This window comes from Saccoglossus kowalevskii, chromosome 6 (genome assembly GCF_978046115.1).
Source record: "Saccoglossus kowalevskii chromosome 6, keSacKowa6.1, whole genome shotgun sequence".
NCBI lineage: Eukaryota > Metazoa > Hemichordata > Enteropneusta > Harrimaniidae > Saccoglossus > Saccoglossus kowalevskii.
The window spans coordinates 14,045,823-14,067,947 of NC_140646.1; the positions used below are offsets into that span (position 1 = coordinate 14,045,823).

At 35.9% G+C, this 22,125-nt stretch overlaps 2 protein-coding genes across 5 annotated transcripts in view; one reads left to right on the plus strand and one right to left on the minus strand.

Annotated features, from left to right (window-relative positions):
• LOC100369755 (putative phospholipid-transporting ATPase IIB) overlaps window positions 1-12,478 on the plus strand; it is a 44,738-nt gene extending 32,260 nt beyond the window's left edge. For all 4 annotated transcript variants that reach the window (XM_085500075.1, XM_085500076.1, XM_085500077.1 and 1 more), the window contains 13 exons: window positions 192-357; window positions 500-820; window positions 1,309-1,470; window positions 2,083-2,175; window positions 2,368-2,451; window positions 2,616-2,786; window positions 4,255-4,443; window positions 4,570-4,714; window positions 6,352-6,416; window positions 7,228-7,448; window positions 8,215-8,323; window positions 9,072-9,333; window positions 9,944-12,478. In XM_085500075.1, coding sequence (XP_085356201.1) covers window positions 192-357; window positions 500-820; window positions 1,309-1,470; window positions 2,083-2,175; window positions 2,368-2,451; window positions 2,616-2,786; window positions 4,255-4,443; window positions 4,570-4,714; window positions 6,352-6,416; window positions 7,228-7,448; window positions 8,215-8,323; window positions 9,072-9,333; window positions 9,944-10,077 — 2,122 coding nt within the window. In that variant the 3' untranslated portion in view covers window positions 10,078-12,478. The remainder of the gene's footprint in view (window positions 1-191; window positions 358-499; window positions 821-1,308; window positions 1,471-2,082; window positions 2,176-2,367; window positions 2,452-2,615; window positions 2,787-4,254; window positions 4,444-4,569; window positions 4,715-6,351; window positions 6,417-7,227; window positions 7,449-8,214; window positions 8,324-9,071; window positions 9,334-9,943) is intronic.
• Window positions 12,479-13,309: 831 nt separating this feature from the next.
• LOC100368264 (bestrophin-4-like) lies at window positions 13,310-21,720 on the minus strand. Its single transcript, XM_002732833.4, has 9 exons — window positions 21,419-21,720; window positions 20,420-20,708; window positions 19,180-19,334; window positions 18,499-18,576; window positions 18,024-18,176; window positions 16,177-16,257; window positions 15,226-15,380; window positions 14,300-14,753; window positions 13,310-13,967 (listed from the first exon to the last, which is right to left on the minus strand). The coding sequence occupies exons 1-9, from the start codon at window positions 21,608-21,610 to the stop codon at window positions 13,935-13,937; spliced, it is 1,590 nt and encodes a 529-aa protein (XP_002732879.2). The 5' UTR covers window positions 21,611-21,720; the 3' UTR covers window positions 13,310-13,934.
• Window positions 21,721-22,125: the final 405 nt, after the last annotated feature.

A 22,125-nucleotide genomic window follows, 5' to 3' on the forward strand; every position in this document is an offset into this window, starting at 1 on the left:
ATCTTAAGTGTAAAGTATCCCTGCATATAATATTGCAACTATTTAAACATTGTACTTAATTAAATATAGAGTGTGTGTTTTCATGGAAGCAGAGACCTTTTTTAAGGCCTTCGATGGGAACCTCTTCATCAATACATAATGTCTGTGTTTTGCCCAAACATGCACAATAATTATATTTGTACTTGATTCAGCTTACGAGTGAATCTTGACATGGGTAAGATGGTGTACTCTTTAATGGTTCAACGAGATAAAGCCATACCTGGTACTGTTGTCAGGACAACCACCATTCCTGAAGAACTTGGTCGAATCCAGTATCTGCTATCCGATAAAACTGGTACATTAACTGAGAATGAAATGGTATGTATGCAACCATGTCGCATCAACACTAATTACAATAGAATAATTAATCTTTGCTGAATTTGCCTGAGAATATCTGTGTCTAAAATGTTTGTTTTTTTTCGTTCTTGAGGTAGTAACTGTAACTGTGTAATCATTGCAGATATTCAAAAAGTTACACATAGGTACCGTGTCATTCGGTACTGAATCTATGGATGAAGTCATGTCGCATATACAGACGTATTATGTACAGCACCATGGGACGGGTACTCTGACGGTAACGCCATCCAAGAAATCTAGCGGTAGTGCTTTAAGGCGTACAGTAGTTACACGGGTACATGCGGCCGTCAAGGCACTAGCGTTGTGTCACAATGTTACACCAGTCTATGAGAATGATAATGAGAACGGGGAAGAGACAGAGACTGTGGAAGCAGATAAGGATCAGGAAGCCAAGGTCACTTACCAAGCATCAAGTCCAGATGAGGTATGATTTCCATGTGAATACTAGCTTTAGAGTACAATCCTGGTCACCAAATGTTTGATATGATTTCATGAAAAACAAAACATACCAAACAGTTTTTATTCCAAAAATACTTTTCAAAAATATCTGCATTGAAATAAAGTCAACATTAAATTCAACAAGTTGTTTTAAAAAATGTACTTGACTCATTTGTGCTATGTAGTGTATTTAAATGGTGGGGTGGGGTGGATGAGGTTAGTTGTGATGGGGGTTTGATGTACGTGTATGTCGTTACCAATCTGTAAATATGCTAGTATACTGTTTCAACTGCATCATTATACAGAACTGCCAGACTGTGTATGATTATTACTTTCATCTGTAGTGAGACAGATGGCGTAAAGTTTTTTGATCACTTGGGTAAATAGAGTGAAGCGTTGCTCTCTTAGGGATGGTAGGTACTCAGTACACATTAATTGGATTTCTCTATAAAGTTGACATTGGTCTTATCGCAGGTCGCATTGGTGGCCTGGACAGAGGATATAGGATTGGCCTTAGTGCAGCGTGATTTGACCAGCATGCAGCTACGAACACCTTTGGGATCGATACTCTTATATACCATTCTGCAAATATTTCCATTTACATCAGAAAGAAAACGAATGGGAATTATAGTAAAGGTGAGTGACCACTGCCCTCTTGAGTCCTAATGTACACACCTCTCGTGGTGTGAAAAGTGTTTGTATATACCATGATGGTTTGAAATTAGTTTTTAAACGTGGTGCTGTGAATAACCATGTTTATATAGGTGAGTGAACACTGCCCTCTTGAGTCGTAATGTATCCCTCTTGTGGTGTGAAAAGTGTTTGTATATACCATGATGGTTTAAAATTAGTTTTTTAACGTGGTGCTGTGAATAACCATGTTTATATGATGGTGATCCAGAACAGAGCATTAGTGGTCCATCTACACAACTGATGGTATGACAATGGAACTGCCTGTATATATAATTCAAAACTAAATCAGTGTGATCCCTTTGTAGGGAAAATAGTTACTATGAAGAAGTTTTATTTCCACTTGGAATTCAAATTTAATTGAAAGAATGATTCAGTGAAAATACCCTTCAACTATTCAACTCATCAAAAATCAGTGATAATAAACTCCATATAAAACAACTAAAATGTCTTTTCATCGAGTATTTTGTAGAGTACATTTCATTGTATGGTATATGGCATTTAAATCTTGGACACAACTGTTTTTATTCCTTCAATAATAATAATGTTGTTTTGTAGGACGAGTCAACAGGGGAGATTACATTTTATCTGAAAGGTGCTGATGTTGTGATGGCTAACATTGTACAGTACAATGATTGGTTAGATGAAGAGGTTAGTTTGATTATTATTTGTCAAACATTTTTTATATAACCTAACATCACATTGTCATCATTGGGAATGACATTATGAGTTCACTATAGGTCTCATGCCACTAATTAACCTATCAGCATTCATAGCCAAATCTTATGGTTGTTGTCAGCCAATGGGTTTTCTTCAACATATTTATTTCTTTTATCTTTTCAGGTTGGGAATATGGCAAGAGAGGGATTGAGAACATTGGTGGTTGCTAAGAAACCACTTTCAGATGACCAGTATCATGATTTTGAGGTAAGTTTATAAATATAACAGTAGATATAAATAGATTAGTGATACTGTATCATTGTATTTTCTTGTACTGGATAAGATTAGTGAACAGTTTTTTATTGGTAGTATTTGATAAAGCTGTGTTAGATAGTTACTGATAAAGTAATGTACATGGTTTTTTTGTACAGATGAGATACAATCAAGCCAAGTTAAGCATTCAAGACAGAGCTGCTAAAGTTGCTGCCATTGCTGATAGTTTAGAACAAGATTTGGAGTTGTTATGTGTAACTGGTGTTGAAGACAAGTTACAGGTGGATGTGAGGCCAACTCTGGAACTGCTTAGAAATGCTGGTATCAAGGTACTCCCAATACTTTCTCTACTTAAAGGACAGCATTCCAATTTCATGTAAACAGTGTATTCTACACGTAATGTGTACATTGTTATGAGTCCCATATCGAACATGGAAGTGGCGCTACGACCACCACAATTGAGTAGATTCAGATCAAATTGATTATTTTTGTCATTTTTGACATTTTTGTCTGTATATGAGTGTGTGTGTGTGTGTGTCCGTCTGTTCCACTGATATCTCAAGAACCATACATCAGTTTTTGATGGAACTTGGTGCATAGATGCTCTGGGCCAATGCGCAGATTTGATTTGGTTTTGGTAAAAATCTGTGCATACTAATTACCTAATTTGCATAATGATTAGTCAATTTTCGGTTTTTCCACTGATACCTCAAGTACTAATCATCACATTTCAATGAAACTTGGTACATAGATGTCATATGACACTGCACAGACCTGATAGTTTTTATGGTAATATCAGTACATATAAAAATTCTAATTTGCATAATTAATAATTTTTTAGCTTTTGATATACGTAGTGAGAATTACATTTCAATATAACTTTGTACTTAGATACTCAAGGACTATGCAGAGACCTGATTAGTTTTAGGGTAAATAATTGTGCATATTAATTACCTAATTTGCATAATTAATTTTCAGCTTTTCTACTGATATTTAAAGTACCAATCATCACATTTCAATGAATCTAGAACTATGCAGAGACCCAATTACTTTTCGGTAAATATTTATGCATATTAATCACCTAATTTGCATTTTCATACTGATATCTCAAGTAATTATCACAATTTAATGAATTTTTGTACATGGATGCTGTAGGACAATAGACAGACCTGGATAATTGTGGATTAAAATCTGTACATATTAATTACCTAATTTCCATAATTAACCAATTTTAAGCTTTCACACTGATATCTAAAGTACTAATTATTCCATTTCAATGAATTTTTGTACATGGATGCTGTAGGACAATGTACAAACCTAATTAGTTTGGGGTAAAAATCTGTTCATATTAATTCCCTAATTAGCATAATATTTCATAATTTGTTGGTTCTAATCACATTTCAATATAACTTGGTACATAGATTTTCTGTTACATTGCACAGACCTCATTAGTTTTACACTCAAATTTCTGATTTTACATAATTAGTTTTCAGCTTTTCCATCAAATCTCAAATAATTTTGAATTATATTTAATGTGTCTCCAATACTCTCAGCACATGGGAGTTCTTTATAAGCTTTCTTTGATTTTTAATTCTTTCTAGTCAACAATTATTACAGAAAGATTCAGAAATATGTGTTAATCTTTAATTTATACTGGTTTCTATGGTGAAGATATATTTCATATCTCAACATTTTGCTCAGTATTCTGGGTTGAAGAACCAATATAATATTATTGATATGAAATTGTTAAGAATTTTTAAATGTTAGATTTATTATTATGTATGCTCTGTTTTTTAGACTTGGATGTTAACCGGTGACAAATTGGAGACAGCAACGTGTATTGCAAAGAGTTCCCGACTCGTTGCAAGGACTCAAGATATCTATATATTTAGAACAATACTCAACAGATCAGATGCCCATCTGGAATTAAACTCTTTCCGTAGAAAAAGTGACAGTGCTTTAGTGATAAAAGGCAATGACATGGATGTAAGGAGAATGTCTTTCTTAACCATTTGAAATCTTTTACTAGAACTATCACCTTTGTGTTTTTAGTTCCCGTTCGGATGCAGTCCCAAAACTTATGTGTGTTTGTTTGTTATTTATCTCCTCTAGATGTGCTTACAATTTTATGAGCATGAGTTCATGGAGCTAGCCTGTCAGGCTCCGGCCGTAGTCTGCTGCAGATGCTCACCGACACAGAAAGCTGATATTGTAGAACTTATTAAAAGACACACAAAGAAACGAACATGTGCAGTAGGTATGTAAAACGTGACTTAAAGAATACTGTCATCTAAACAGAGCATGTACACATACAACTGCATTATTTTTAGTCCCCGTTCGGACGTAGTCCGAAAACGGGGACTTATGTTTTGCCCTGTGTGCGTCTGTGATCACCTGTATCTCGAACATGCATGCACCAATTAAGTTAAAACTTCACTCATACATCACACATTATATGGGACATATGCACATGCATTTTTTTCATGATCCAATTAACGATAGCCGAATAGCGGCCATTTTAAGGCCGAAAATGCATCATAATTGCATATTTTCACCATTCCGAACCCGGATCTCAGTTATGCATGGACGGATTTTGTTCAAATTTCTTACATACATTAAACATAATAGGACCTTGATGCACGTCATTTTTTTTTTCGAATCAAGTTCAAAATGGCGGCCATTTTGTTTTAAAGAATTCAGTTCTGGATCCGTATCCGAGACATGTCTGGATTGATCAAGTTCAAACTTCACACACACATGGTACATCATGTCACAAATACATATGTGCATTTGTTTCATGATCCGCTTAACAATAGCTGAATGATGGCCATTTTAAGGCCGAAAATGCATCAAAATCACGTATTTTTACAATTCCGGAACCGGATCTCAGTCATGCATAGATGGATTTAGTACAATGTGTTGTACATATGCAGGTGCATTTCGGGCATGATCTGCTTTGAATGTATATGTCACTCAAATATGAACGGAACGGGGACGTGTCATTGACAATAACTTGTTCTTGTTATAGTACAAACTTGTACAAGTTCAGTTATGACCCTCGCTTGTATGAAATGTAAATCATATAATGAGTAGAATGTATTCATTAACATGTCTAGTCATTGTCACTCCGGATTTGTGATGTATCGTTCTTCTAATGTGAACCACTATGGGATGCAGTGTCATAATATTTTTTTTTGTGTCAAGCAAAATTTCTGGACTTTGAAATCATTGTTTGTCTCTTTTGACTTTTTTGTCTTAGATGCTAATTGCAAGTGCATGTGTATATAACCAATCTTCCACCTAATACTCCCACACCTAATACTCTCACACCTAATACTCCCACACCTAATACTCTGTGTTTGAACGTCCTCAGATTTAAACTGCTGAGTGAACAGTCAGCTCGAGGAATCTATCCCGAAACTTTCCTGGTGCGAAGCGAACACACTAACCACTGCACCATCACCCAGATCCAAGCATCATGACATTTACAAAATATTTGTTGTGCCTTGCATATTAATTACAGATAATTGAAGTTATTGTTGTTTCTTTTATTGATTGGTGTGCTAATACACCATTCAAATAAATCATACATTCCTGTGACAAAGTGTACATGTATCTGTCATGGAAAAATTCCATAGATGAGTAGAAGTGATATAGATAACAGCAATCATTATGTCCGTTGTGTATTTGTAGTTGAAACACAGGATATTTCTCAAAGCTTTCTATCACTGTTGGATGACCACATTATATTAGTGAAACTATGAAAAGCATTTCATTCGTACATCACAGATTAATCACTAGAGGGCGCAATTTTTTGGAAAGATTAATATGCTGGTGCAGCATTGGCATAAATATTTCTCACATCTAGAGGGCGCTGTTTATTTTCTCCATTAGGTGATGGTGGTAATGATGTGAGTATGATACAAGCATCAAATGTGGGAATTGGTCTTGAAGGCAAGGTGAGTAAAATTAAATGTTTTGATTTATTTAAGGAGTATGAACCCCTGGTAACTTGAGTATGTAGCCACAGCCATGCTATCTTGTCAAATAATACAATACAGTATTTATTTATTACGCTGTAATAAAAACAATTATCCATTTTTGGATGTGGTTTAATAAACAGGGGTTCAATAAAATAAGTATCCTGAAAGTTGATTATTCGTTTAAATTATTTGAATCATTTTAGGAAAGGAGTTGTGTGAGGCTACCCTCCAAGAACTTTTGACTAAACACCTCTAAGTCCTGGTGAACCTAAGTGCATTTGATTTAGAGTACTGTAAAACCATTTTTGAGTCATGTAGAAGCTATGCCTATTGAGTGTGTACTAATGTTAATTGCATGTCTGATAAATTCACTCAAGACCAGTTATACTATTTCTGTACAAGCCAAATAGATTTGTACAGCTGTTCCCATGTGGATATCGAGATGACTCAACAGCGTTGTTCATGGTTATTGAAAATTGAACTGATCTATCTATATTACGCTGCCCCTTGTGAAACCGATTCACTGCGGACTTTACTTAGCTACCTGAATAAAGACATTGCATGCAGTTATAGATACAGCTGTTGCCTTTTTCTGATTGTTGGTGCAAAGGTGGAAAACGAAGGACATTCACAGTTGATCTTTAGACATTTGTTATTAAAAATAAGAAATTTACTGCAATATTCAATATAAATAACTATCTAATCATACACAGTTTGACATCACTGAATCGTTTCACTTGTGTATTTGTACAAATTAATTAATGTAGTGATTGTGCTTGTGTTACAGGAAGGAAAGCAAGCATCCTTAGCTGCTGATTTCTCTATCACACAATTCAGGCATGTTGGTCGTCTACTTATGGTCCACGGCAGAAATAGTTACAAACGCTCAGCTACACTGAGTCATTTCGTAATGCATAGAGGTCTAATCATATCAACAATGCAGGCAGTCTTCTCATCCGTTTTCTACTTATCTTCGGTGGCTCTGTATCAGGGATTTCTTACAGTTGGGTAAGTTACCAAATCTGCTCGTTTGGAGAAATTTATTAGGTTTGTTATTCTATTATGATCAATGAATACAGTTTTTTCCAATGTCCTCAAAACACATTACTTAGCAATGTCAATGTTAACTGTACATAATTCCACAATAGTTTCTGATAGATTGGCATCAGCAGACATGACAGCCAGAGTTTTTATCAATTTGAGACACAGATGATGCTACTTCGACAGTATTCATGAGTATCAGCTGACATGAAAATTCACCTTATGAAAATATCTTGGGAGTATTTATTTATCACATAAACTGATGAAGTGCTGACAGTACACCTATTACTAAAATAAAATACCATTGCACACACCTTGTAATGAAGTTTGTTGACATTATTTTTAATGTCACCACTTTGCATATTCTGTGTGGCATTTTTGTTCATTCATGATATTTGCTAGAACTGTTCTTAGATTTTAACTAAATTTTTGAGTGAAAATATTCAGAAAATAAACACATTATCTTGCTAACACAAACCATTTTTATCACAGTGGGTGTTTATCAGACCATATATTTTCTGGTTTTCTGGTATCATGTACAATAAAAACATGTTTGGTATATATTTTGCATGTTGGATCTACCTTAAATTATGTCACACTATTAGGATAAGTATGGTATCCATGGGATAATGTAATGTCCACTATCACTTATCAACCTTTTCACCACCACAAAAAATAAACAAGCCCCCAAAAATCTGATTAGAATGATGAACTTACTTCTTGTTATCTACAGGTATGCTACAGTTTATACTATGTTCCCAGTGTTCTCATTGGTTTTAGATGAGGATGTCAGTGCTGAGACGGCAATGCTGTATCCAGAGCTCTATAAAGACCTTACAAAGGTAAAAAAGGAGACTATGCAGCCACACACCTTAATTTTACAGGCAGTTCTCACTAATCATTCACCATATTGAAATTTGTAATACGGTAATAGGATTTCCAATATAAACCAACCAACACATAAATCACAAATTATATTCCCTGCTCATTTATAAGTTCAACTATGCCATCTTACATGCACATGGACTGATTGTCGTCAAACTTAATCCATCAATTGCACTCCTGGGTTATTCATTTTTCTGCAAAGTGTCATTTGCATTTCATTCATCTTTAGTTCGCTACCTTTGGAAATTTGTGTTTTTTTGTACAAGTAGAATACTGCTGTTCTTGTGAATAGATATGATTCGCAGGACTCACACTATCAGGAGTCAAAATCACAAAGGACTACCCATTACAGAAAATTAGTCCCCCAACTTGACTACTGGTACTCAAAATGCACACAGAATTGATATTTTGTTTTTCACCAGTTTGTCTTCAAATCTATGTCTGACACAGATTAGACATTGACATTTATTTAGATTCATTCTTTTGTGCATGGCCACAATTACTAACTACAAATTACTAACCTGATGGGGAAGTCAATATTACTTTAATATGACCAGCTATTCCACACATTAGCCTGACTAGGCTTCCAAGAATTGTTGGTTCATTTAGAGCCCAGATTGGTTTATTCAAAACATGTGACATTGCAATGCATTGTGGGTTATATGTAAATCTGATCCAAAGACTCTATTGTTATCTATGTTCTAGGGTAGAGAATTATCCTACAAGATGTTTTATCTTTGGATCTTAATCAGTATATACCAGGGCAGTATACTGATGTACGGTGCATTGTTACTTTTCGAAGAAGAGTTTATCCACATCATAGCTATTTCATTTACATCGTTAATATTAACCGAGTTGTTGATGGTGGCGTTGACGATACGTACATGGCATTTGCTGATGGTTGGTGCAGAGTTCCTTTCACTTATTATTTATATTGCTTCACTGTTCGTCTTTAAAGAATATTTTGGTGAGTACCATTTTGTTGATTTCATAATTTTATTCATTTATTAAAGGGAGAGTAGCTGTAACTATCAATCTTTTTTCTCAGATTCTTATTTTAAATAAAACATTTCCTGTGACATTAGCGCTAATTTGTAACTGTGGACACTGAAGACATAGCATATACGCTACGCTATCGACGTTGTACATTAAATCAACAACAAAAAACTGGCTGTAGATTATGTCAAGGTCTCTGGAAAGCGCCATCTATTGAAATCCAGTATTGTCAAGCAAACCTCAGTGATTACAGAGGCCCTGGTCGAAATGTCAAATATGTCACCAGTATCGGCCTCTCACTTGTGATTGTAACAGTATTTGTTGTGTTTCATAATTTTTTATGGTTCACTTCATGTAACATTAGCCTCGTGTATGGTGACTTTGTCCATGCAATTGTGTCTAAAACTATATTTCGGTCATCTTTATGTACATGTAGTTCTATTTATACAATAAAATGTTCCAAACCACAGATATTGCCACTTTAATTTCATAATCATGGTGTGTACTTGATACACAGCTATGCTACATCTCTTACATTTCATGCAATTGATTGTTTTTTTTCTGTTTATTTAATTCAACAGATCCTGCATTTTTCTTGTCTTGGGCGTTTGTCTGGAAGGTTGTAGTCATCACTCTCGTCAGTTGCGTTCCACTTTATATATTGAAATACCTGAGAAGGAAATTTTCACCTCCCAGCTACTCAAAGTTGACATAGTGATTAATTTTAATGACCTTGACTCTAACCCAGTCATGGTATTATGACTCTAGAAAACAACGTTTTGGATATCACACCATACCATGTATGAAAGATATTGAATGGACAAGCACTTATTCAGTTGTATACCATATAACATAGCAACAGTCATATACTATACTCCATAGAAACAGTTGTATACCATACTCCATAGCAACAGTCATATGCCTCACTCCACAGCAACAGTTGTATATCATACTCCATAGCAACAGTCAGATACCATATTTCATACCAATCCAGTTGCGTATTGTATTCCATAACAGTAGTCGTATACCGTACTCGATAGCACATTAATGTACCATATTTGCTCCATTTGAAGCACATATGCTTATTTACATTTTGTGACCTTTAATCCTTTGTGACTTTTAACCCTTTGAGCACTAAAGTCAAATGTTATCAGCTTTCAAAAAATAAAACTCATCTGAATTTTTTCATATTTTCTCCAAATTTTTTATAAAACCCTGTAGCCAATGGTAAATTATGTCCATTTGGTTCAAAATTATCAAAACAAATATAGAAAAATATATAAAAATCAGCAAAACATTGCACCAAAATTGAGGCGGCAAAAATTATAGTGTTCAAAGGGTTAAATATTTGGATAATACTTTTAATGATAGATGAAGCATTGATGTATATGTGATTTTATAGAATACGATTTTCGTACAATTACAGTACCCGGTATACCGGTATGTATACAACAAAAATTAGTTAGCACTGAATGATATCCCAATTTTAAAACAAAGGTACGATTGATCAGAATTTCATAAAACTATACAGTTTACATATATTTATACAAGTTTAGTGTGGTATGCTCTGTTCAATAATCAGCCAAACTTCTGTTGCAAATTTGTGTACTTTAAGAGTAGCGTTGATTTCAAAATTACACAACTTTACCAGGACACGTATAGAAAGTGTTTTTTAACTGGTTAGTATGATGTACAGTGTTACTAACACATAATTGAATACTTACTGCATGTATTGTCACACACCGATTGTTAAGTTTAATACGTTTATTGCAATTCTCTTACCATATTTATCTGGTCAAATAGATGTGTGCAAGGGTGGAAAAGATAAGGGCTTGGAACTTGGTGATATGCAATGAAGACATGCATGTTAATCTCAGAGGTCGCATGGTGGAGTTTTTTTTTATCTTATTTTCTCTATTAGAAAATTAGAAACGTAGAAGCGCATCTCCAATAGAAATGCATATAAACCAGAAATCATATTGGATGTCTGTAATTTACATAAGCAAGTCACATGCATGTATCTGTATAGTACTGTCTGATTGCAGTATAGAAAGTCATCAACATTTGTTAACCTTGGAAACAAAATCGTTTTCAGACATTAGAAAAGGAGAAAATATTTTGTTAAATACAACAAAAATAACAACTTTCTTTAGTATTTTAATATGAAAATATACTTTTGTCTTGTGACTTCCCAGTGGGTTATCCAGCACATATCACCACGGTTACTTGCCCTTATCCAATAATTCACTCTTGATGTGCACATTTACAAATTTCATTTTGTTATCGTTAGTCTTTGAATGGTTTTTATGAATACCTCGCCTCGCACTCATGTTTTATAATAGATTGTGTGAGTTTACGTGCATGTGTTTGTTTTAATGTAAGATTGTATATTTTATAGCAAACACCAGATATTGATAATCAACTTTCAACTTGTTTCTTAAAAATATTACATTCTCTGTTCTTCATATCAAATTTCTGTTGAAACAATTTTGTGCAGTTTCATGTTTTCTGTTCCCGTTGCCGTTGAGAATCTCAAATAATATTTAAAAAGGTTTGTATTTTGAATAATAACATCATAACGTAAATTTTTTAAGTGACACAGTTGTCACGTACATTACGTTATGTTCAGTATTGGTCCCATGTGACATATTCAATGCTTGTAAAATACATTGTTTGTTTACACAACATTTAAAAGTTTGTTAGAATAAAAGATTTGTTGGACATGGGAATAAGTGCAGAGAAGGAGGATATTTTCTATGCTGATCAGGAGACAACCATGAATGTTGACTTTAACATTTTAACAAATGCCAACTTTTTCTAGATTTTAATCAAAGGTCAACAGTGTGATGAATCATACACAATTATTATTGCTTCAAACACATGTACCTTTCTTCAACTTTGAAATATGTTATTCCCAAATTTACCTCGCAATCACTGTTTTTAGGGGGACAAGCCTTAAGTTATTTTCTATTCTGGCATCACTGTAGTATATTGTATATTTCGTTGTCGCTGTGTTTGTAAATATTTTGTGAACTTTTACGTTTCACCGTATATATTTCATTTGGGATGAAATGGATGTATTTTCTTTAATAGCAATAAACGTTCTGTAAATACAATTGATATTGCTCATTTGTTTTGCCCAAGTAAGGTGTATCCGAAATAGAAACGAAGAACTTGAACCAGATTTTGAATATTCAAGTACGGGCTCTAGTAGAAAGATTCAAGTTAAGTTGTGTGGCATCTGGTGAAAATTCACCATCTTATCAAATTGCTAAATATAAAATTCAGAACAAGTGGTCACTTGATAAATGGTATTGTTTCCACTCTTGCCTACTCGTATTAGTCAAAACTGTTTGGCGGAGATGCTCCCTTCATCCATGCAATAGAGGAATCATGTTTGTATGTTGCATACTTTTTCTCTATTTTGGTTATTTGATGATAGAAAGACGTTTGAGGACTGTGCAAAAGCCATAGTGAAATGTTCAGTGCTACAAAAAAATTATGCGAAATCTTGACTAAGTTCACATGTGCATAATTAGTGGATTTCATGAGCTAGAATATTTTGTTACAATAATCTAAAGTGTCTTAATTTTTATGTTTGCGCATCTTGCATAATTTGTATGTTGATTATTGACTGATTTCTAATAACCTGATTGGCTGAGTGAACAAAAGTTTGATTGTTGAAAATTATTGGTAGATGTAATTAGATACAGCATACATCAGGGGTCAGTTAAAAGCAGCTGGCCCTACCCCGGTAGTCAGATTTTAAAATGACCTCATCTGTCCATCAGTTAAAGTCGATCAGGGGAGTCAATGTTATAATGTATAACCTGCACTGCATTATGGGATTTAATTAAAGGTGAATATCAAGGCTTCATTATTTGTGCTAGGCTGAGAAGCATTTTGTGATTGGTTAGTACACTGATACATCACACAAAGACACAATATAATGATTTACATTTGTCAGCCACTTTATTCATCACAATAACAGCAAAAGATAAAATCCAAATTGTCAAGTGGTGTCAATACATTATATTTCTTAGAAATGCATTTATATCTTGTTGTTTCATGGAAATTATTTACTAGTCTTTCATTTCTGTTGAATAAAAAATGTAAATTTACAATATATAGCACCATTTAAATCATGTGTAGGAAATCATGGAGCGGTCCAAACACTACGTTGGAAGACGTAGTGAATTCCATTTCGTCTATGGGAACCTCATTTTCACATTGTTATGCAAATCAGTTCACATGTTTCATATCATTGGAGAAGAAATTTCATGTGACTATAAACCACACGTATTTCTGTTCACATCTGCAGAAACATTTAGCGTAAGAGTGCCTTTTTGGATTGGTCTCTTTGCGACATATTGTTATATTACAGAACATTACAAAAATACCGTTGGCTGGCTGCTTGATAAGCAATTTACTGTGGTAGTAACACATAAATCCACTGATTCAATTTTATAAAACATTAAAATAACATTTAGAATGACTTTTGTCTTCCTTCAGACTGCCGTTCCACCATCAATATACCCCGTAGCCTTTCCATCAATGCGTACTGGTCTGAATTCAGGCTGCCATACCACCATCCATGTCAATCAACTGTTAAATTGAAACAGAATAAAGTCAATCAAATTCAGTACAATGATATCAACAGTAATTCTTCATAAGATTCTAATGAAGCTCAAACAAATGTTTTCTTATAACAAAATATAAATGATCTCTGTATGCTTGTTTTGCGTCCGGATTAATTGGCTTCGAACATAAAAACAAAAGCAATCGGTTCTTTTGTTTTTATTTACAATGGTTACAACAAAAGAAAAGTTTTACCGGTGCATATGTTTAAAGTTTTCACAAGATATGTCCTCTTAGTGTCTGAAATGCACTAGTACCTTATACAACGCATTTTTTTCTGTGGATAGTAGCATATTTACCTGTGCAGTCTCTGTACTTTCTTGTACGACTGGAAACTTTGTGGCATTGGTTTCTTCATCGGGTGAGAAGAATGGAGAACTATTCGACACGTCTCTGGATGCCTCGCTTTCTTTAGAGACTTGTCTTTCTACTCTTGTTGTTAACTTGGGGCTGGACATTGGCGTTATTTTTGGAGTGTGTATTCGACTATTACTCGGTGTATGAAAGCGACTCTCGTTCGATAACTCCCGTTGTACGTGACTGTTTCTACGAGATACTATGCTCTGGATGATTTTCTTGGCTGTGCTTTCCTTCGATCCTTGTCGTTGGAGCGATAAGGCATTGTCAATGTCATCCGGTGGCGTGTTTGTCAGGTGCTGGAACTCATTTCCTGCGTTGATGATAGTCTGTCTACTTATTTCGGTTATGGTGTCAAGACCAGGCGTAGTGATCCAAAAAGTATCCTCGCCCATGCTGTAATCAATGAATAAAGTGATATGGTTGTCTTAAAGCAGCACAGTCTTTGCAATGCATTATGGTCAATGTGGGTCACATGCAAGGTATAGTACGCCCATGTAGCATTATTTACACACAGGAGGCGACAATATCCCAATTGTTGATAAAACTCATAGTTATCTTTATGTTACAAGCGACTGTGCTTTGTTTACATTAAGTTTGAAAGTGTGAACCGTGACGAGTGTTGCTAGTAGACAGTATTGCTAGTACACGACAAATTAGACAGCTTGTAAATTTACCCACAAAATACATGAGCGGATTTAGAGGGGGCCGAGGGGGGCGCGCCCCCTATTTTTAACAACCAACAGGTCTTCGCGCCATTGGCGCTCGCGAACTTGGCCTTTGGCCAGGCTATCGCCCCCCCCCCCTATTCCAGAATCCTAGATACGCCCCTGAAATACATGTATATCCACGTAATACATTGACTTACTGCATGTCTGTGGTGGAACCCATCCAGGAGTTCTCTCGCTTGTGGCTAATGGATGCTTTGGTGTAAGGCATTTGGAACACCACTTTGTCCCAGTACATATCTTTATCTAGTTTGGGATGTTTACCATACATTTCATCTACAGTCAACAAACCAACCTAAATCATTAAAAAGATGCAAAAAAAAAAAACTGCTATGAATTCCTACCAAGCCCTCTAGTGGTCACATGTAGACGTAAATTGTGGTGTTGTTCAGAGCTGATCCTGTTTTATATGTAGTCGTCTGTCCGAAGTCTGCTGCAAAAATTGAATGATTCGATTTGAACTTGAATTTTTTTTATAGTTCAATGTCAAAATGCCAAGCTCCATGATGGAAATATGGCGTTAAGATGCGTTAAGGTGGGAGGTGGGTCGTTTCCTTCGAAAAAAAAGTTGGGGGGGGGGTCATCGCCCAAAATATTTTTGCAGTTGTCAAATCCCATGCGATTTGTTGACGACGCTATGACCTTTGTTTGTCCTGTTTTTACGTTCGATTTCACGCATAACACGGGATCTCGCACTGAACAGAAAATGGTCTAATAGATATATTATTTTAATAGAATATTGTTACACCATAAATGGGCCGTGGTTACACGTCGTCATCACAACACTTGATTGACAATTGCCATAATCATTTATTATAAACCACGTCATAATCATCATCATTGACATCACTGCTTACAATCATCTAATATCTTAATTGATAACAGTCACCATTATGCATATTATCTCAATACACTAAATATCATTTTTGTCACAGCCTCCTATTGCCATGATCATCATCGTTGATTGTCAAGGCAACACTCATCAAATCCTTAATCACCATCATCAATGTCATCATCATCATCATGATCCATCATCACAACCCAATACATATTATAATGCGGTAATTGTAATAATATCATTCTAACAATACCTGTAAGTTTCTGTCAACCATGAAGTTCACTTCAAAATCGTCATCGTCCTCACCAAATGGGTTAATGATTGCCTCTGCAACCTGACACGAAATTCGACAACATTTATGTTATTTTACACGTCGCCTTTTTATGAGTATTCCTGCATTATTTACATAAGCACTCGTTACAAAGCGGTGTCCGATTATAACTTTAAAATATCATGTTCCCAGAAGGCACATGGCTGTCAGCCAAAACCTAATTGCAAGTGGTATTGTGGACGAACTTGCAGGTCTAGCCTGACATGTAGGCGTGGGTGGCACCCTCGCCGGCCGAACGGCATCAGACCCAACTAACATTGTGTTGGGGTTGGAGCACCGCGAAGGGTGCCTGGAATGAAGAAAAAGTTGCCTTATAAAGTTAGAAAATTCAGATGAAAAATTGTCAATATATTCGTCAGTGTTATATACGCGATCCGAAATAAATGTTGGCTGGAACACAGGAGGAGGGACTGTGGCTGGGATCACTAGTAAAATTCCATGGAGAGCGTTGACTGAAAGGTCAGCATGGTCGCCTATAATGTCATTAATTTACAAGGTCGGAAAATTTATTCTTAAATTTTGCCTTGAAATTGAAGTTGAAGTTGCCTAAATAGACATAAAAGTTGCCGGAACACTGTCAACATTGACAGGAATATCGGAAAAGCTGCATCAGTCCATGAAAGTTGCCTGAAAAGTCGTTAAGTTGCTAAAAATAACACCAAATACCGTCAAGGCTGCCAAGAATGTTTTGAACTGAAAGTTATAGAAAGCTTAAATGAATTCCGTAGCATGCAATGTCGAATGATGTCGTCTACAACGTTGGAAAAATTTGCTGGTAAAGTCGTGAATATTACATGAAAATTACTAAATATTGTCTGGAGTACTGTTAAAGATGCCAGGAATGTCATAAATGCTGCATGGAAAGTCGTTCACGTTCACCGGAAAAACGCCAGGCTTGCCTTAAATATTTAAAACGTTGCAATGAATTTTGCCGGAGAAGTCGGAAAAGCTGCCTTGGGTAAAGGGTGCATTTAAAGTCGTCAATGTTGCCTGAAAAGTCGTTAATGCTGGAAAAAGTTTGAAAATTTGCAGTTCAAGACGTAAATGTTGACTGAAATACTGTCAAAGTTGCCAGCAATGTTGAAAAAGTTACGGAAAATATCATACAATTTGCCAGTAAAGTCGACAACATTGGTTAGAATATCATAAAATTTGCCAGTAAAGTCGACATCATTGGTTAGAATATCATAACAGTTGCGTAAAAAGTCGACAACATTGGTTAGAATATCATAACAGTTGCGTAAAAAGTCGACAACATTGGTTACAATATCATAACAGTTGCGTAAAAAGTCGACAACATTGGTTAGAATATCATAACAGTTGCGTTAAAAGTCGTAAACGTTGATTGGAATGTCGTTAATGTTGTCTACAAGGTCGGAAACAATCAGGTATTAAAAGTCGTTAATGTTATAGATGTTGTGTTGAATACAGACAATGTTGTCAGAAATATCGGCAAAGTTTTCTGAAAACTCGTACAATGTGTATACAATGTCATCATTAATTACTGCGATGTCGTCAAAGTTTCTTGAAAAATCAAAAAAGTCGTCTGAAATACTGACAAATTGCCAGAAAGGTCCTTGGAATACCGTCAAAGTTGCTAGGAATGACGCAGAATTTTGTCTGAAATGTCATTTAAACTTCTTGGAATAATGTCAAAGTTGCTAGCTAAGGCGGAAAAGTTATGAAAGGTGCCTGGGATACCGTCAAAGCTGTCATCAAAGTTGCTGGGATCACTAGAAAGACTATATGTTGAGGGTATAATGCATTACCTTTAACCATCCAAAGTAAAAGAAAAACTCCAATATAGTGAAGAATGGGATATAGAGATCGATATCGTGTCCGACGTAGCCCTGTTTTGGGTCCAAGAATTGTCGTGCTACCAGACAAGACACGAAGTAAGAGTAAACAGCCAAGGTCACCACCTGTATGCAAGACAATGTATCATATAAGTACTATAAATCCACTGTGCTCGATGGCATTAAGATGAATTTTGTCTTTATTTCACGAGAAATCGGGAACGTGCTGCAGCTTTGGGGTTTTGTTATCCCCCTTATGAAAAAGCGAAAAGTTCATTGCTTAGTCGGTCATTATTGCACAAACTGATACGTGTCTTGAGAATCGAGCATTTGATCTATGTAGCATACTAGGAATCAGCCATTATTTCTAGTGGGGGTACAGCTGTGTGTACTTCTCCAATCAAACATATGTATGTACGCATGCTATTACCATATAAGGAAGTCATACCTGAGTATACACTAACGGAACACTTATCCAATCAAATGCGTAAATCATTCCAGAGTAGTCTCGAAATTTCTGAATTTCCTGTCATGAAAGAAATGAAACATGTTTAAGACAATATCAGTAGATCAATGAGAAGTGACATTGATTAGTAGGCACATAATCTAGCTTGGTTATATCCACTGTTAAATCAAACTGAATCTTCAGTGACATCACAGGGAGCCCAGGAGCTATGATCAACTGTACGCACTCCCTATGAGCGTTGGAGGCGAAGAACCAATCACAAGACTGATTACGTACGAACTGTGCCGTGCGTTCGGGCCAACCGTTAATTGTTCATAAATGGAGTCAATTTGTGTAGTTTTCTTGATTTCTTATGCAGATATCGGTAAAATATAGGTGAGGCTTTGGCGAAATTTGAAAGAGCAACTAATATTCTTCAACCTGGTATTTTTTATAGATTTTATTTTTCATTCTGTTCGTCTGTTTTTTTCTAGTTTAAAAAATATGAGCTCGCTGGAGCCTTCAGCCCTTGTCTATTTCTTACACTAGATACCAGCCGATACCACCCCCCCCGCTCATATCATACAGTTGATCATAGTTACTGGGCTCCCTGTGGTGACATGAACAAAACAGTGATAGTAGTAAATCCGATTGCTATTGCGTGAAGTTTGGTGATCAACCTACGTCAATAATAGCTTTAGATGCAAAGTCGTCCCGTATACGCCCTTCCCGTCTTGCTTCAGCAACTAAGTTACATGCCCAAGCACATGGTACCCAGAATTTACTGTGTGGGCACAGTGTATCTTCAAGCATTTGCCGTTCGTCTTCCGTGAACAAACCTAGACAAAGAAAAGTCACTAACATTATCCGATGTGTGTGTCTCTGTTTTGTTGTATTGGATGTCGTTGTTGGATACAACCATCTATTAAAGCGCTGTAGTCGTCGCGCCGCGCATGTGCAACATTTGTGTTGATAAACGTTGATTTTCCCATAATCCAATGCGCTCTTCAAATGAAAATCACAAGCATGAGGTTTGACCTGGGCACGACTTGCACTAATTATCGCCAGTGAGTCCTTCGATACCTTCCAATCACCTAAAAAAAATAATTAAAGCTTGGTAATGTCTCAGTTTGTACTAGTTGATCTGCGCAACAGTCAAAACTTTGCTTATATGAGACCCATATATCTCGCTCATGCGTAGCGCGACGACTACCGCCCTTTAGGTAATTCAGTTGTGTGTCGCAGGTCTAATCGACAAGCTTACGTCGTGAAAATTTTATAACTTCCAATATCACTGTTTTATTTATTTTTCAATGTGTGCGCAATATAATATTTGTTATGGATGCACACTAGTAAAATGCTGAAACAGCTAAGCGAAATGTTTCGTCGAATAAACGAGACAGAGTAGATAAAAAGTTGCCGAACTTGTTTCCTCTATAGCATAAACCATATTTTTGTGGCCATTTTGAATTGAAAATTGGTAAAATGCATTCAACAATGTATAACATCTCCGGATATGCCTGTATCAAAAATGTGTTCGCCGCATCCACCCAGAAAAAAACGCTGTTCAAAAATATTCTGAACAGAAATGTTTTTTTTTTTATTTTATTACTTGTTTACTATGGAAAACCCTTATTATTGCCGAGCAATCTTCGGGTCCAACGGTAGTCACGTGATCTCGGCGATAGTCTCAGGTGTGCATATGAATATCTAAATATAGTCAGAGTGTACGTGTTTTGATTTGACTTATATAACTTATGCAACTTAAAGGAAAGTTATTTATTTATTTATTTATTTATTTATTTATTTATTTATTTATTTATTTATTTATTTATTTATTTATTTATTTATTTATTTATTTTAAACAATATCAGCCTAATTGGCGTGCATGTTTTTGTTGTTATTGTTGTTGTCACGTGATTACCTGCTCGTTCGTAATGCCACATAGTAGGAAATCGTCTTTTAATCGGAGGCGAGACAGATGTCAGGACTAGAACCGCCGATGCGTTGACCCATCGTACAATAGACCTTCTTATCATACGACTCCTATCGTCAGCTCCGTGTACGTTAGCTGCAGTGATCTGAGCCACCTGGTCGATCCAAGGTATCGCCAAGTACTGGCTCCACCAACGACCAACGATTATTGCCACATAGAAGCCTAGGATGAAACTCAGGGGAATGATGTTCGTCCCCTTTTCTGCGTATAATGCGAGCTACAGATCAAACACAGATACGAATCTTTTTGAACGCACACTAACACACACAAACATATGAACTGAAACTACTTTCTTTCTTCAGTCCGTGAAACTGTCGTTAATTTGCATATATCAAACATACTCGTCTCTAGCATATCGTTTTACTATAGGATATAATAAACATTCTACTCATTAATAATTTAAAGCGGGAGGGTCGTCACCTGCGCACGCGCGAGAATTGAGTCCCAAGCGACGATAATAACACACGGTAAAAACGTAAAACACTCATGAACACACGCTTGTTTGTAAACATTGACACGCATGGCCATCTACGTATGCGCAGGTGACGACTTCCCCGCTTTAATATACGTCACTTATGTTTATTTGATTGTTCACCCAACCAAGACCACAATAGAGTAGTGTATGTTCTAACTTCTAGTACTTTTTCAATTGTTAACAACACATCTCAAATTCTAAGATGCAATCGACATACAAATGTATATAATATACAGTAGTGTGTTGCGTAATATGCTAATAGTCACGGCCCGTTGTATAAGCCGCATACTTTCCAATAATAAACCCAAGTATACTGTTTAAAATCTCCTTTTAAATATAAATAATTTAATGTGGAAGTTATATTCTGTACGTTTACATTCAGGCGCGACTGGTGCATATGAAATAGAAAATGCTTTGCATAAAATAACACATCATACTATAAAAATACTTACCTTCTCAAAAACCCGTTTCTGTGATTCTTGCAATGCATGACGGTATACGATGCTAAGAATATAGTACAAGGCAATAAACACAGCCATTTCTCTGTACAACAATTTATATATACTTCCTTTCCATCGGAAGAGTAAACTGGAAAACCCTGTAAGACTGGCCTTGGACACTTTCAGTGAATAGGTGACCGTCATGACTCAAGGTCAAAGTCGAGCGTTTGTCGATTTATTGAGAAGAAGAGGATTTCTTTCACGGAGTTTGGACAGTTTCCGAATTCTTGTCGAATGTCACTCGTAACTGTTACGTCATGTCCGTTTCTACACTTGACATCACAATAATGATATTCACTGTGTCATTCTGCAATTCTGCAATAAATAATTTAGCTATACTGAGTTAACGGGTGGCAGTCGTCGCACTGCGCATGTGCGACATTTGTGTTGATAAATATTGATTTCCATACAATCCAATGCACTCTCCTGATGGAAATCGCAAGTATGAGGTCTGGGAGCGATTTGCATTATTTACCACCGGTGACTCCGAGTTTTTCGATACCTTCTAATCACCTAAAAAACCTAAGTAAAGCTTGGTAACATCTCAGTTTGTACTCGCTGATCTGCGCAACTGTCAAAGACGCCATCGTTGTTTATATACGAGACCCATATATCTTAAGCAGGTGTGGCGCCACGACTACCACTCTTTAAGCATGTGA